This window comes from Callospermophilus lateralis, chromosome 19, assembly GCF_048772815.1.
Source record: "Callospermophilus lateralis isolate mCalLat2 chromosome 19, mCalLat2.hap1, whole genome shotgun sequence".
Classification (NCBI taxonomy): domain Eukaryota; kingdom Metazoa; phylum Chordata; class Mammalia; order Rodentia; family Sciuridae; genus Callospermophilus; species Callospermophilus lateralis.
In genome coordinates, this window is record NC_135323.1 from 38,467,578 (window position 1) to 38,482,369 (window position 14,792).

The window sequence follows — 14,792 nt, forward strand, 5'->3', positions numbered from 1 at the left end:
CCCAGCCAAGGATGGCCAGGGTGTGCCTCATGATAATTTTTTTTTTTTTTTAATGGCCAGCCCAGACATCCCAGAGCCATCCTGCAGTGGGCAGGGCAGACCGAACATGGAGAAGGCTACAGTGGTTCAAGCCCCTGAGCTCAACCTCCATCAGCTCAACCCCTTGAGATCTTTTTTTTTTCTATGTTGGGGATTGAACTCAGGGGCACTCAACCACTGGGCCACATCCCCAGCCGTATTTTGTATTTTATTTAGTGACAGGGTCTCCCTGAGTTGCTTGGCCCCTTGCTATTGCTGAGGCTGGCTTTGAACTCATGATCCTCCTGCTGCTGGGATTACAGGCATGTGCCACTGCACCTGGCCCCTTGAGGTCTTTTGAAGTGCTAATCCAGTTATATCATCGTTGTCTCAAGAACACTAGCATCTTAACTTCCTGAGGCCTTGTAGGCTCTGCGCTGGGCTGACCTGGTGCGGCCACCAAATGGCCTCATTTGGTCTTGAGCACATGTTTATCTGTGCCTCTGGCTGCTCTGCTGTCCTGTGACCTCTCACATCACAGCTCAACTGTCCTGTGGACCTGTAGAGGACTTGGGAGGGGGCCCTAGTGACAGCCCCTCTCAATCTGATGTTTCGTGACTCCTGGGTGTGTGACCCAGGACAGGTGACAGCCTGGCTTCCAGCTCGTGGCTGACGCCTGTATCGCAGTCCCCAGAAGCCTGAGGTGGGGACTGCATCTTTGGCTGTACTGGCTGTACTGTGGGCTGGCCGAGAGGACGCTAGGGGGATGGAGCTGCCCATGCTGTGGGGACACTGGACCTTGTGCTGACAGGATGGGAGGCAGGCTTTGTGGCCCCTTTATCACCCTGCTATTTCCTTTAAAGATCTGTCAGTCTGAGGCCATTTACTGGTTGGCTGTGTGAAGCCCACATCTGAGCCCAGCCTCGCTCAGGGTCCAGGGGCCTCGTGCCTCTCCTGGGCTTTTGGGATTCCTGGCTCTGGCTCTGGCTCTGGCTCTGCCGTGTTGGGAGTCTAACCTGCCTTACTGCTCGTCTTCCCCGCTCTGGGCCTCTTCCCCACCTGTGAAATGAGAAGATTCAAACCAGTGCAATGTGGCTCTGGAGAAGCAGCAACCTGGTAGTCTGCCTCCCGGGGCCCAGGGCCCAGGGAGCCTCCCTCAGCACAGAGTGCCCTGGGCAGGGAGGCGAGTAGCCGGCAGGGTGACAGGCAAGGAAGCACCTGGCAGGAGGGGGACCTCTGTGCCTGGATTCTCGTGACCTGGAAGTGTGGGGGTCTGTGACGAGTCTCTGTCACATCTGCTTGTGGACCTGCTCCCTGGGGTGGCACCACTTGCTAGGCCTTCCCTGCAGGCTTGGCCTGGTGGGTCTCAGACACGGTGTGTCTGCCTGACAGGGTGTGGCCCTCTGGGCCTCTTGTGGCCTCAGTGATCTCCACCCAGTCCTCAGAGGGCTCTGCAGCTGCCCTGCCCTCTCCTCATGCCCACCCCTGCTTTCCGGAGTGCAGGCCTCACCCGGCCTGTTTATCCCAGGGCTTGGCAGGCGGCTCCCCGGCAGCAGGCTGTGGGCTTTGAGCCACATGGGCATCGGGTACGCTGGGCCTTGGTCATGTCTGGCTCCAGGCCTTACATTCTGGGAGGACTGGTGGGCGGGCAGCTGAGCACCAGGGTGTGAGGGCCTTGCCCTAGTGAGGCCGAAAATACACGCTTGCCGTATCTTTATTGCACTTTTACCACATCGCAAACTACTCCACAAAGATGCCGGGAAGGTCGGCCTGCTGCTGTGGCCCCTGAGGACCCGTGTGACGTTCATACCAACTGTCCAGAGCAAAGCTGTGGGTCAGTGGTGCCTGCTGCAATGGGGAGGGGCAGGGCGACTGCTGGATACTGGAATAACTGGTCATTCACACTCGGGTGTCCATCTGTCCACACGCAGGCCCTGACATCCACCGGGAACCCCCTTCATCCCCAAAGGGTCTCTCAAGCCTCTAAATGCGGAGGCGTGGGAGGCAAGAGCAGAAAGAGAAGGTGCAGAGTGCAGGCGCCACACAGGACCAGGAGAGAGCCCTCGGGCGGGGCTGGAGGTGACCATGGCCCGTGCGGACGTCCCTTCCTTGGTACATTGCACCTTATGTAAATATAAAACAGTGAAATAGGCTTCCTTTCCCACAAAAAGGACCGGAGGCCTCTACTGCAGCCACAGGCAGCATATCCTGCCTGTCCTGGGTCTTGGAGAAGCATGGAAGTGTCCTGCCGGAGCCCCTCAGGAGGCTGCGCCACTGGGCGACAGGTCACTGCAGGGACAACCCTGTCCTGTCCACGGCTTCACGGAATCATAATGTGGCGTGTGCAGCCATGCTCCTGGGTGGGCAGTGCGGGTGGTGCAGGTCACTACCTCTCAGTGGAGGTTCTGTGCCCAGGGTCCAGGTCGTCCTCCACCACGCCGCGAAGCCCGTCTCTCTCCACACAATCACGCACGGCCTGCAGCACGATGCGCAGCCGCCGGTCCAGGGCCTCCAGGTGTAGCCGGAACAGGACAGGCGCCACCCTGTCCCTCTGCAGAGACTCAGCCATCAACAGGCTCAGCTTGTACTCGTCCTTAGCCAGCAGCTGCAGGCGCAGGTAGGTGGACTTCCTGACCCTGTGGAGAGGGGGCTGTGAGCATGGGCTGGGGGTGGGGCAGGTGGCCCCACCAGGGGAGGGGTGGGGGGAAGAGAGGCTGAAAGAGACCTGGAGGGAGAGATGAAAGCTGAGAGAGTGTGAGAGATGGAGACCGAGAGAGACAAAGACAGAGAGAGATGGAGAGAGGCAGAGAGAGGCAGAGGGAGAGACAGACCGATCCGAGATCGGTACCTCACTGGCCCTGCCTCTCCCCTGCATGTGGACGGGGCCCCACCTTGCAGGGATGTGGGCAGGCACCCTGGGCCCTAGGGCAGACACAGGCAAGCTCACCCAACTGGCCGGACCTGGGTGGGTGGATCCTGAGATGTCTTCTGAGAGAAGCACAAACCACTTGGTCCCGTAAGCCCGTGTCCCCAACTGTGGGAGGGGCAGGGGCATGGTCTGGTAGCTGCTGCTGGGGTGCAGGGTCCTTGGTTCTAAGCTAGTGTCTGCTCTGGGACTTGGCAGCTTCACAGGGCTGTGGTGACAGGAGCCAGCATAGGTCCTTGTGGGGGTCCCTGGAGCTCAGGGTTGTGGATGGGTAGGCAGAGAGCTGATGGCCATGGTATGGCTATGGGCTGCCACCAGGTATGGATGCCTGTCTCCTGTGTCACGCAGGGAAGTGGGGAGATCTGGGCCTGCACCTCCAGGGGCGGCCTGGGTCCTACCTGCAGCACTGCTGTAGAGGTACCAGGATGGAAAGCTCGTCGTGCGCGTATTTCCCAAACCTGCCGTGAGAAAGCACAACCATCGGGTCCTTAGTGGGTTGTACAGGGTGGGCAGCCTTTTTGGAATGGATATCCTCCTGCCTTGCTAACTGGGGGCCACTCTCTCCCAGATACAGCCTGTCTGGGCCCATATTCCTGGGGCAACAGAAGGGGACAATGGGACACACCTCCCAGGGTTACGGTCATAAACCCAGCACCTGTCAAGGCCAACTGCCATCCCTCCCTGTGACGGGGACCCTCTTGCCTCTGAACGGAGGCCGGGGACTGGCATCCTGTATTTCACAGGGATGGGTCTTGGGATGTCCCTGTTCACCAAGGCCTGCTTCTTCCTGCTCTGGGCTAGGCCACACACAGGGCAGAGGTGGCCAGCCTGTTGGGCTCTTAGACATGAGGGGACCCACCCCCTTCCGTTGTCCAGGTGGATGATGAATGTCTCGTTTCCGAACTTCTCGAAAGTCTCGTAGTGGTGGCGGTCCATATTCCCTGCAGGGATAAGCACAGGTGCTCAGAGGCCTCCGGCCTGCTGAGAGAGGCACCTCCTGTCCACCCCAAGTACGGCCTCCAGGGCCACAACCCCACAGAACCGTAACTGGTGCCAGGCAGGTCCACTGAGAGCTCTGGATTGGCACAGGTGGACCTGGGCCCCACATCCCCAGAGGACAGCACATCCCATGGGACATACCCATGAGGAAATCAAAGATGGTCATATCCATGATGTCCAGGATGCGGTGGCCGCTGTCGTAGGGCGGAGTCTGTTTCACCTCCTCACAGTAGTCGGGGTCAACTTCCCACCTGCAGGAGAGCCAGTGTGAGGGAACTCCTTCATGGATAGGGAGGCCGAGGGAAAATTCTGGGGCTTCAGGGCTCAGAACAGCACAAGCCAGTGGGGCCACTCTGGACAAAGAGGGCCTAGGATGTGGGCCAAGTGTCTACAGAGAGACGTGCCTCAACTGTGGGCTATGAGGTTGCATTAATAGGATTATGGGGCTGGGAGGTGATCATGCTCCTGGTAGAGGCCCCCACCGGCCTGAAGCTACTATCAAACTCTGGGTGCCATGGTTTTGGAGATTCACCGCTTCAGAAACAGTGCCTGGACATTGCACTTATCAGGATACCTTGGCTGATAGAGTAGGACGTGTTTCTTTTGCACAAGGAACAAGAGGAATTGGAAGCAAAGGCCAAGCGCAAATACTAAGTCATGTTTTGAAGGACCCAGCGGTAAGGCCAGTGCCTCGGGGGCTTCTAAATCTCAGGTCAGGGCCCTTCCTAATCACCTAGCCCACTGTGCATCGTACATGCTACACAGGGTTGGATTCATGGCTGGCCCTGCCATCCCTCCTGTCCCATGGTCATGAGAACCCGGAGCCCTCTCAGGCCTGGTGTCTTAGTCACAGAGTGGACAAAGTCATCCCGGGTCCCCGGGGCCCAGCCCTGAACTCACTCTGCTTTCTTGCGCTTGTGGTAGGAGCGTCGCCAGGGGTTGCGCCAGGTCTTCCTCTTGGCCAGGGACAGGTCGGGCAGGAAGGCTGCCAGGGAGCCCTCTATCTGGTCTGGCCTCCCACACAGTGCGTGCTCTGTGGAGCAGTAGTAGGAGCACTCCCCATAGAAGCAGATGTTGTTGGCTGGTGGGAGAGACAGACCCCATCACTTACAGCTGTCCCCACATGCCACCCCTGGCCTTTCAGGGCTCTGCCTGGAGCTTCTTAAGGGCAGGACTCACTCCCAAGCTCAAATGGCCTCAGTGATCACCTCCAGCCCCAGGCCATGAGTCAACCCTGCAGTGGGCTCCTAGGCCCCGCAGCCCTGGAGTCTGAGGCCGGAGCTGGCTGGCTTGTCCTTGCTCCCAGAATCCAGGGGCTGCAGTCCATGGAAACTCCAGAGTCTCTGTTCAGTAGTCCCCAGAATGATATGTACCACGAGGGAAGAGAGAATCCACAAAAATGGGAGAATCTTTGCAAATCCCAAAGCTGATGGGGATGTAGTGCTTAGCGTATGTCAAGGAATTGTATGATTCAATAATAAAAAAAAAATACAATTAATACATGGGCAAAGAACTTGAATGGCTCTTTTTCCAAAGATATACAAGTGGCCAATGAGCTCATGAAAAGATGCTCCTCAATGGTCATCGGAGAAATGCAAACCGAATCCACAAGGAGAAAGCACCTCACACCAACGAGAACGGTCTTGATCATTGCAAGGGTTGACGAGGTTGTGGAACACTGGAACCACGGTGCCCTGCTGGGGGCAGTGATGTGCACAGGTGCTTGTTAAACAGGAGCTAGCATGTGACCCAGCGGCCCCACCTGCAGGCATCTACCTAAGAAAGATGAAATATATTCCTGCCCTTTGCTTGAATGTGCTCACAGCAGCGCTGCTCACAGCAGGAACCCAGTCCCAAAGCCACCAGCTGACCAACAGCTAAACAAGATATAGGATTTTCACACAACCAAGTATCATCCATCCCTTCCAGGGAGTGCTGGAACAGAGTGCTGAGAGCCTGCACTGCAGATGAGCCCGACAACATCTTGCCCGGTGAGAGAAGCCAGGCAGGGGAAGCCATACGCATGGGCTCAGGGGCATCTCAAGTGCTGGGACAGGCTCTGGGATCTTTCTGGGGTGGGGGAAAAATTCTGGGTTTGGGCAATATAGTGAATGTACTAAAACCACTGAATCATGCACCTTGAAATGGTGAGTTTTATGGCATGTGAATTATACCTCAATTAAAAGTTTAAAAACTTTAAGCTCTTTGCTGTGGTGGTTTACGGTACTCCTACTGGGAGCTCTGGGATGGCCACATGCTGATCATAGCCTATGGATGGTCTACTCTATGCTTGTATTTGTTTACTGAGTGAATCTGTGTTTTCATGCTCTGACTTGTTTGGTGGAGAAACCTGCAAATGCATCGGGTTGTGGAGACAAGGAGGAAGCCTCTGGTGGAGCAGGAGGGGCCCTGCCTTGCTCCCTGTTCCTTCCCACTCACAGGGTCAGGAGAGTGGCCAGTGAGGGTAACGGGGGGGGGGGGGGGGGGGGCGGATGGAGAGAGGGGAGGGTGCTGGCACAGCTGCAGCCCTAGGAACACAGGATGTCCCATCTGCTGGCCTCCCCATGAGCTGCCCCCTGCCTCTCCCCTTCCTGGCCTCCACCACAGCACCAAAGCTGGATAATTACTATAGGTCCATCTTGGGGATCAGCTGCACCACTCTGGCTGCTGACACAAGTCAATCCATTTTCGGGGTGCCATGAAAGTTGATCATGCGGACAGCTAGGTCCTCCTAAGCCAGTTCTAGACAGTATCACCTTAAGAGGGCAAGGATCCCTCCTCACCAGCTCTAAAGGGCATCTAGGGTGGGGTTGGGGCTCTGAAAGTCAGGGTTCCTTCCAGTTGCATGACCTGGGTGAAGCAGCACACATCTCTGCTCAGCTCTTCACCTGTGTGTGAGGATCGAGCTGTGCCCGCAGCCTGGGAGAAGGATCACATAAGGCAGCTATGTGAAGTCCAGAGAAGGTGACCATGCAGAAGAGAGGACTGCCCCACGTTGAGGGGTAAGTGGGCATAATTTTCACTTAGCAGCTCTAGTAGACAGAGAGCTAGGGGAAGGCTAGGGCCCCTCCAATAGTATGCAGTGGCCATGGGCTCCCAGGGCCTGGTCTTGACCTGGGGCCAGGAGCACACAGCCCTCCTCATGAACCCAGAAAGTCCTGGCCTGCATGTGCAAGGTCCAGGATGGGCCTGTCTAGGGATAGAGGTTGATTCAGGAGGATGTGGGTCACCATGCAGGAGGTGACATGACCACCCATCCTGGAATGAGGACCACAATGTTGCACAGGGCAGTGGACATGCCTATCACAGGGATGACCCTCCAGCTGCTGGCAGAAGACCCATGTTGGAAGCCCCATTCTTCCTCAATGTTTATTTGAATGGGACTGTGTGGACAGTCTTGATGACCATCTGGGCAAACTCAGGCCAGTCTGGAAGAAAAAGGGCCAATTTAATCCTGGGTAAAATCTCTATGCTTTGCGAAGCCCCAAGGAGTTGGGGGCTTTGAGAGCTGCCCATGACCTGTATCCTGCATGGGGGAGGCCACACAGAAGCATCCACCTTGCAGAAATTTACAGAAAAGGCCAGGGAACATGTTCCTTGAGCATATGGAGCTTTAGAGTCTTGGGCTCTGACTTGGCCCTGCCCACAGCTGTGTGGTATCAGGCACTTAACTGCCCTCTCTGAATGCGACTTCCACAGACCCCACCATGCCTGGGCTCACTGAGGGCTGTAGCCCACTTCCTTCCTGCAGTGACCCTGGGACTTGAGGGCCACTATTGTTCCTCTATTGTCCTGGCTGTCCTCCTGGCCACCTGGGGTCTTCTCTTTCTTGACCAAACCCAGAGGCAGTCCTCTGCCCCGGGAGGCTGAAGTCTCCCATTGACTTGGCTCCCAGTGAAGCAGCGATGACAATGTTGGCATCGGGTGGGTCGGGAAGTGCAAGCAAAGCAGAAGTGATACTGATGACTCTGAGCAGATTTCGTTTTCTAAAATGAGGTCAAGGCTGGCTCCCAGACCCCGCTGCTCCAGAGGAGCACACGTTCCCAAAGGCTCTGGGAAGAATCACGCTGAGAGCAGCACATGGCGCCGGAGTGGGTGGGATCCTGGGGGGGGGGGGCTGCACTCTGAAGTGGCGCAGAGTTCGGGAGCGCATTGCCCAGGTGCAACGAGCCACTGGGGCCTGGGGCCATCAGGGAGCTTCTGGAGTATCCTGGGTGAATCTGCAGCTGGCAGAAAACGTCATTGAAAGCCAAAAAGAAAGCCAGGGCAGATGTCTGTTGTGGAGTCCCTGGTCCCCGGCAGCCCTGGCGAGGCATTTAAAGGCGGGATTTAAGCAGTGTCACCAGCAGCCTCTGTGGGGAGCTCCTGGGACTCAGAACTGATAGTTCCCTGCTGAGGGCCAGGAGGGGGACCAAACACTAACCAAAGAGGGACGTGGTAAGATCTTGATTTATCTGTTTAGGCTAAGAAGTGGCTCAGGCTTTTGTTTAAAAACAAACAAAAAATAACCCCACAGTCCTTCTCTCTTAGATAATGACCTAAATCCATTGGTACTGAAAATTCTGGAGTGGGTGGCTTCAGCAGCTTCGGTGGCTTCGTCCTTAGGAGACATTTGGGTTGCTGCACCCCATATACCACCTGCCACCCATCAGCAGGGAAATCATGCCCAGCATGGAAACCTCTTGCTTCCCCTTTCCTATATCCTCAAACCCCAGCTCCTCTGCTTGGTCTTGAGCAAGTTACTTAAGCAGGTCCTTCTGATGACTGTGGACAGGTGAATGGACAAGCAGAATGTACACATCTCCCCAAGGCACAGTCCTCCACACAGATGGAACAATCTCCAGAGATGCAAATAACGTGGTTGAACCTTGGCGTCAGAATGGTGATGGAACAGAAGCAAAAGATATGAATTGAGCCTCCAGGTGCTTCACACCACGGGGGTGGGGTGGGGGGTGGTGGTGGTGGCTGCCCCGGGGGACATGCAAGGCAGCTCAGGGGTCTGGATGTGAGGTCCTGTGCTGATGGTAGAGGGCGCCACAGCATTGGTGTTCAGTGCCTCCAAGCTTAGCTGGCTAAATGCTCTGTACCTACCACCATAGGCCAACGCACCTCAATAAAACTAAAAGCAGGACAAGGACAACCCACCCCATAGGCCTGTCTTTGGAGCTGGGGAGGAGCTGCACTGCTCTTAGCCCTTTATCTGCTGTGCCTGTCACCTAGACCCTCCCTGCCTGCTCACCCAGAGATGGCCCAGCATTGCTGGGTGACAGCTAGAAAGCATAGTCCTACCCCATGTAAAGGACTTATCCCACCTGCCCATGCCACCAGGAGAAGCAGCCCTCCATGGGAGTGCTGTTAGCACTGTCAGCTGGGGTCCGGTGCTGTAGGGTGCTGGGCTGTCCCCTGCCCACATCCCTGAGGCTGAGCCTGTACCCGCTGGGCAGCGGGACTCATGACATTATCTACCTGTGTCCTCAGTCCAGGCCCATTCTCAGCTTATCAGGTGCTGGGGAGTGGAACCCCTCCCTCTCTACCCCTGGACCTGTGTCATCTCATCCTTTGTCCTGAACTGAGAGCCTAGGAGGAGGTCTTGCTGAAATGCAGGGCAATGGGTCTAAGAATGTTGGTAACTGCTCACCTGGTGGTGGGCACCGAAGCCTGGGGGGTGTTATTCTCTTACTATTTTGAACCTTTGAAAAATGTCACTGCAAAAGTCAAAATAAAGAAAAAAAAAAAAACAATGAAGAAGACTCACAGGTCTGAGTGCTGCTGGTTTCTGCCCAGTAGCAAAGCTCCCAGGTGTGCATGGCCAGAGGGCTGTGTGGTGTCTCTGTAGGGTGTGCATGCCCGGACCACAGGGTGATGTCCCCGTGGGCAGTGGGGGCAGGAGGTGGGGCTGGCAGTGGTGGTGGTGTTGGTGTCTTGATGGAGGAGTAACATCATGGCCAACCTCAGGGTCAACTGCCAAGCTCTGAGGCTGAGGGGGGGCCGGGACTCCAGAGCTCAGGTCCCTGCAGGAAATCCTAAGAGAAGGCCCCTTTTTACAGCACCATGTACAGAGAGCTGCCTGTGAGTGACACCCTCCCATCTCCGGGGTGGCTTAAGCACAACCCACCCCAAAGACCCCGCTAACACACAGGCTCTCATTGGGTCCTTTGATTCTGTCAGGAGGGGTTGGTAGAGGGCCGGGGGAGTGGGGAGCATTCTTCTCTGCCCTTTGGGGATTTCTGTCCTATTTTTCTCTCATTAGGAGGCTCTGAGAGGAGGAGACCAGATGAGCGTGCAGATGTGTGCTGGAGGACAAGAACAAGCTCAGCTAACGTATGGATATGGATTCCCGGCCTCGCTTCTGACAAGCTCACCAATGCAGTTAGGAGACGGGACCAGCCACGCACGTTGATCTGAGACAGATCAGAAAACGAGCTTTCGGGTCGGGCTTTTATGTGCCAGCAAGTCTTAGGACACAGCTAATCGAGGCCCTTAATTGGATTTATGTGCACGAAATTACGGAGCTGGGCATGTGGCTGGGGCCCTCCTGCGGTGTGAGCGTCTCCAGCCGGCCTAGTTCACACACCCACCACTTCATTCCTCTTTGCTGGCATCGCTGGAACCACTGGGCACCTTCAAGAATGGAGCGGAAGCGGGAGGGCTCCCCAGGGCTCAGCAGGCACAGAAGAATTGGTAGGAAGCAGCTCAGCAGGGGCCCGGTGCAAGGAAGAGCTCAGACAGTGAGGTCAGCGGAGCCCCAGTCACCAGGTCTAGAGCAACAGGCCCAGGAGTGAGTGGGTGTGATCAGTGCACACTTGGGGTTCACAAGCAAAGTGTCAGGGCTTCTATGAGCTGAGGATCTCTGTGATGCACCCAAGAGTCCAGCACCTGTGACACCTCCAGGGGCACAGATATGGGGAGCTGCTGCTCTCACTAGTTGCTTCCTCGAGGGAAGAAGCTGCTGGCCTGCCTCCAGGTGTGGATGTTGCTGGAGAGTGGCTGGGAGGAGGGAGGACAAGGCCACTAGGAGAGACTAAGCATGTCCGAGAGGGAGCGCCTTTGCCTTCGAAACCCAACATGAACAGAGGTAAAAATAACCCTCCTGCCTAGCACAGGGCACGTGAGTGAGGAAGACCCCCCAAGTCTGGTTTCTGGAACCTTGTGGATGGATCAATAGATGGACAGGCTAGGGGCAGCCAGCCCTCTCCAAGTAAAAGCTGGTTAGAGGAGTGGCCTTTGCATGACCCCTCTCTAGAGGCTACCAAGGGCGCCACCTGTTGGGAGTCCCATGAAGGGCCTTGCATAGCTACCTGGAGAGACAAAGAAAGTCCTCCACAGCTTCTTGTCTCGAGTGACATCCCGAATTTCTTTGGTCATGTTGACCATTCTGCCGGCCACAGGAGGGACTCTGCGGAAGTCCAGGATCCTGGCGAGAGAAGGATGGGGGAAAAAAAAGTCTTCACTCTCTGTGGTGGATTCCTGGCAGCCCAGGCAGTGGCTGATGAACCAGGCCTCTCCTGGCCCTCGCTCAAATCCGGCTTCGGGCCATGGCTCTGCCTGGCACCATCGGCAACAGGCCGAACACACCCTGGAAGGACGAGTCCTTGTGCATTTGCCTCAGCCCTGCCAGGCACCTGGATAACTAAAACATGCCCTCATTCTAGGGCTAAATTTAAAACTAAATTAAATTACATGAACCACTCTTAATGGAACTCTTTCTGAGCTCCACGGCACGCACTGCCACTTGCTTAATTAAATGGAGATGCTGGATGCAAACGTTTCTTGCTGACACAGGACTTGTGATAGCTGCATTGGCGTCCTCTGCAGAAGTGGCCGGGCGTGGAGGAACAGGTTGCATACCCAGGACCCAGGGTCAGGCTGGCTATGTGTGGCAGCATGCACCTCCTCCCACAGGCAAGCATACCCAGGGCTCTGCTGCCCTGTCTTATAAGCACGTCGACTGGGGTCCATGTTTTCTAGAGAGCAACCTCGTGGCTTGGGAGCCCCCATGGTTCTTTCCACAGAAAGGCTTTCTCTTAGGTTGGGCTGTTCTGGGAAAATGCAATGGTTGACAATCTAACTTCTGGAGATTTCTGCAGTCACCACACAAGGTTTGTGATCATACATGGATCACCCGATTCTGTTAAAATGCAGATCCTGGTCTGTGGGTGTGGGGTGGGGCCCAGACTCTGCATTCAGCCAGCTGGGGGGGTTGGGGGTGACACTACTGTCCACCTAAGGCCCTGCAGAGCAGCCAGGAGGCTCCAGAGGCAGAAGTTCCTTTCTGCTGCTGCCTGATGGGTGCTCTCTGACCTCCAGATCCCTTGAACCTGACCCCAGGGTCAGACTCTGGGCTGCCCCTCGAGGGCAGACACTGACCATCCCACAGGGCTCCCGTGCGTGGCCCCCACCTCTCTGTAGCCAGGTGGAACCTGAAAATGAGCTGCATCCTGCAGGTCAGAGCTGTCCCTCAGGAAGCAGGGACCAGGCCTCAACTTGTTTTGCTGTGGGCACCACTTCCTTCAAGTAGTCTTCTTGAGTCCCTCAGAGAAGTCCCACCCTGTGATTAGCCATATTAAAATTCACGACACTAATACTTCTTCCTCTCTTCCTGCCTGCTTTTCTTTTTCCTGTGTTCTCTGAGACCCCAAATCTACCATTCCTCTGGATGCTCCTTGCTGGGCACACAGGAGGCACCTGCCTAGGTGATGAGCCACAGTGGAAGGGCCCATCTCTGGGTATGTATTTCTCTCAGGGCTTCAGTTTTCGGGTCTGTGGAATTGGGGTGTGAAGGCCTGCCCCCCCAGGCATCATGAGAGTTAAAAGAACAATTCTAGTAGGGTGCTCTGAACACAGACTGCAGAGACCGCCACAGGGAAATGACAGTGACAATACACTGTGGACCCCAGAGGCCAGGCCTGTGCCTTCTCGGGCACTAACAGACCTGTGTAATTATGCTTGATGGGTGCCTGGCTCTCAGAGGAGGGGGCCCCCTCGTGCAGGTGGGAGTGGTTGCTCTGTGGAGGAGGGGGCTCACCTGTCCAGGTGGAAGGCAGCGATCTCTGCATTGTGCCGCTCGTAGTCAGAGAAATAAAAAAAGTCGGGGGGCGTCTCCTGCTCCCTGGTTTGCCTACAGAAAACGGGGAGAACAGAAAGGGTTTGTCACTGATAAAACCCCTGGCTGTATTCTGGACACACTATGTCAGTTTTCCAGAGCTGATTTAAACGTCTGATGATTTTGCTAACCCGTTGTCACAGAGTCACTGTTGAAAATTAAATGATGCAAACTTACCATTAAATACATATACTTAAGGGTAATAAGTGCTTAGATCTCACCGTTGTCTAGCTGCTACCTGCTTCACTACCCTCTGCAGCCTGGGCTGCAGGTGGAAATTCTGCCTGGGAGCCTGGGAACCTCCTCCCAACCCTGGTTAGTAACTCAGGAGCAGCTGTGGACAGATGGAGCGCTTGCCCCCGGATGGACAGGAGCATTGCACCATGAGGTTGGTACTCCCCAAACCAGCTCCCCTGGGAGCCCACCTCCTGCCAATGGCTTCTTGGTTAAGCAATGCCTCTGAGCGGCCCTGCTGCAGAGAGATGGCCTTGAATTGGACCAGACACACACCTCTCCAGGGTGTGGGCTTGGGTTGAGGTTGGGGGACAGTCTGTCTGAAGATATGCCCTCCTGGATCACTGTTACCTCTAAAAGGGAGGCTGGGCAGCCTTCATAGGTCTCCTTTCTGTCCAACAGGGGCATATGGCACTGGGGCCTGGGTTTCAATTTTTCCACTGCCCCGTCCAGGGGTAATGCCCTCCTGTTTCCTGTTCTTGACTTTGGGCCCTCCATTCTTGTTCACAGTTCTCTTGGAAAAGTTCACGTGTGTGTCTCAAGGAATGTCCAGCCTGGACGTCCCAGCACTCAGGGGTCCTCAATCAGAGAAGTTAAAGTTTGGGAAACAGGGCCCCTGGGAGTCCCCTTGCGCATTCCCATTGTAAAGGCCTGTAGCCAGCGTGCCTGACCCATGGTCTCAGCCCTACACAGACTGTGGAGCCCACTTTCTGCCCAGCATATCATCCTGACCTGCAGTCCTGAGAAGTCTTGGTTTAAAGCCTTAAATGCAGCCATTTCCCAGCCTCAGTTCCAGAGAAAAATCCTTCACAAAACTTTCCCCAGTGCCAGCAAAGAGGAGCCACATCATTCCTGCTGCCCTCCCTGGCTGGTACGCAGACAGAAACACTGGAGCAGTAAGGCACCACCTGTGATATCCCAAAGCTGGGCCACCAGCTGCTCTGGCAGGGTCCTGGCCCCTCACCTGCAGTGGATGCTGGCCAGCAGCTCCTCCCTGGAGCCCTGGCTTCCCTGCTGGCATGCTGGGGGTTGGGTTTCCGGACTTTACTGCTGCTTGGGTGGCCTTGGACAAGGGACAGACTGTGCTGGGCCTCTCCCCTTAAGTTCAGGGAACCGCCAGATAGGATATGAGATGTCATGCCCAGTGCCTATCCATTCTGACTTTGAGCCTGGCTTCTTAGTACCAAGTGGCCAACTGCCCTGTTGAAGGCCTGCCTGGCCGTAGTAGGCAGCCAGGTGCAGTGTCCCAGAGTTACGGGCAGGTGGGTGCCTTGCCAAGGGAAGAGCTAGAGGGCAGCTATCGTGAGAGACCTGGCCCCCTTGGGTCCTTGCTGCTCATGGGGGGTATATCTGTGACAGAGGAAACTCAGGATTACAACTCTCCCACTTTATAGATGGAGATGATGAGGCCATAGAGGGGCAGGGACCTGTAGTGATAGTGATAGAGCCCAGACAGCCCAGAGCTCCTCTGGAGGGTCCCATTGGTCTGTATGGTCACTCAGTAAGGCTGGT

General features: G+C 55.9%; 1 protein-coding gene across 1 annotated transcript in view; it reads right to left on the bottom strand.

Annotated features, from left to right (window-relative positions):
• Positions 1-1,707: 1,707 nt before the first annotated feature.
• Positions 1,708-14,792, bottom strand: part of Fam20c (FAM20C golgi associated secretory pathway kinase) — a 53,053-nt gene continuing 39,968 nt past the window's right edge. Inside the window, exons 4-10 of the mRNA XM_077105984.1 lie at positions 12,969-13,061; positions 11,242-11,357; positions 4,844-5,024; positions 4,085-4,194; positions 3,804-3,885; positions 3,343-3,402; positions 1,708-2,654 (exon numbers count right to left, since the gene is read on the bottom strand). Of these exons, the coding sequence (XP_076962099.1) occupies positions 2,405-2,654; positions 3,343-3,402; positions 3,804-3,885; positions 4,085-4,194; positions 4,844-5,024; positions 11,242-11,357; positions 12,969-13,061 (892 nt within the window). The 3' untranslated portion in view covers positions 1,708-2,404. The remainder of the gene's footprint in view (positions 2,655-3,342; positions 3,403-3,803; positions 3,886-4,084; positions 4,195-4,843; positions 5,025-11,241; positions 11,358-12,968; positions 13,062-14,792) is intronic.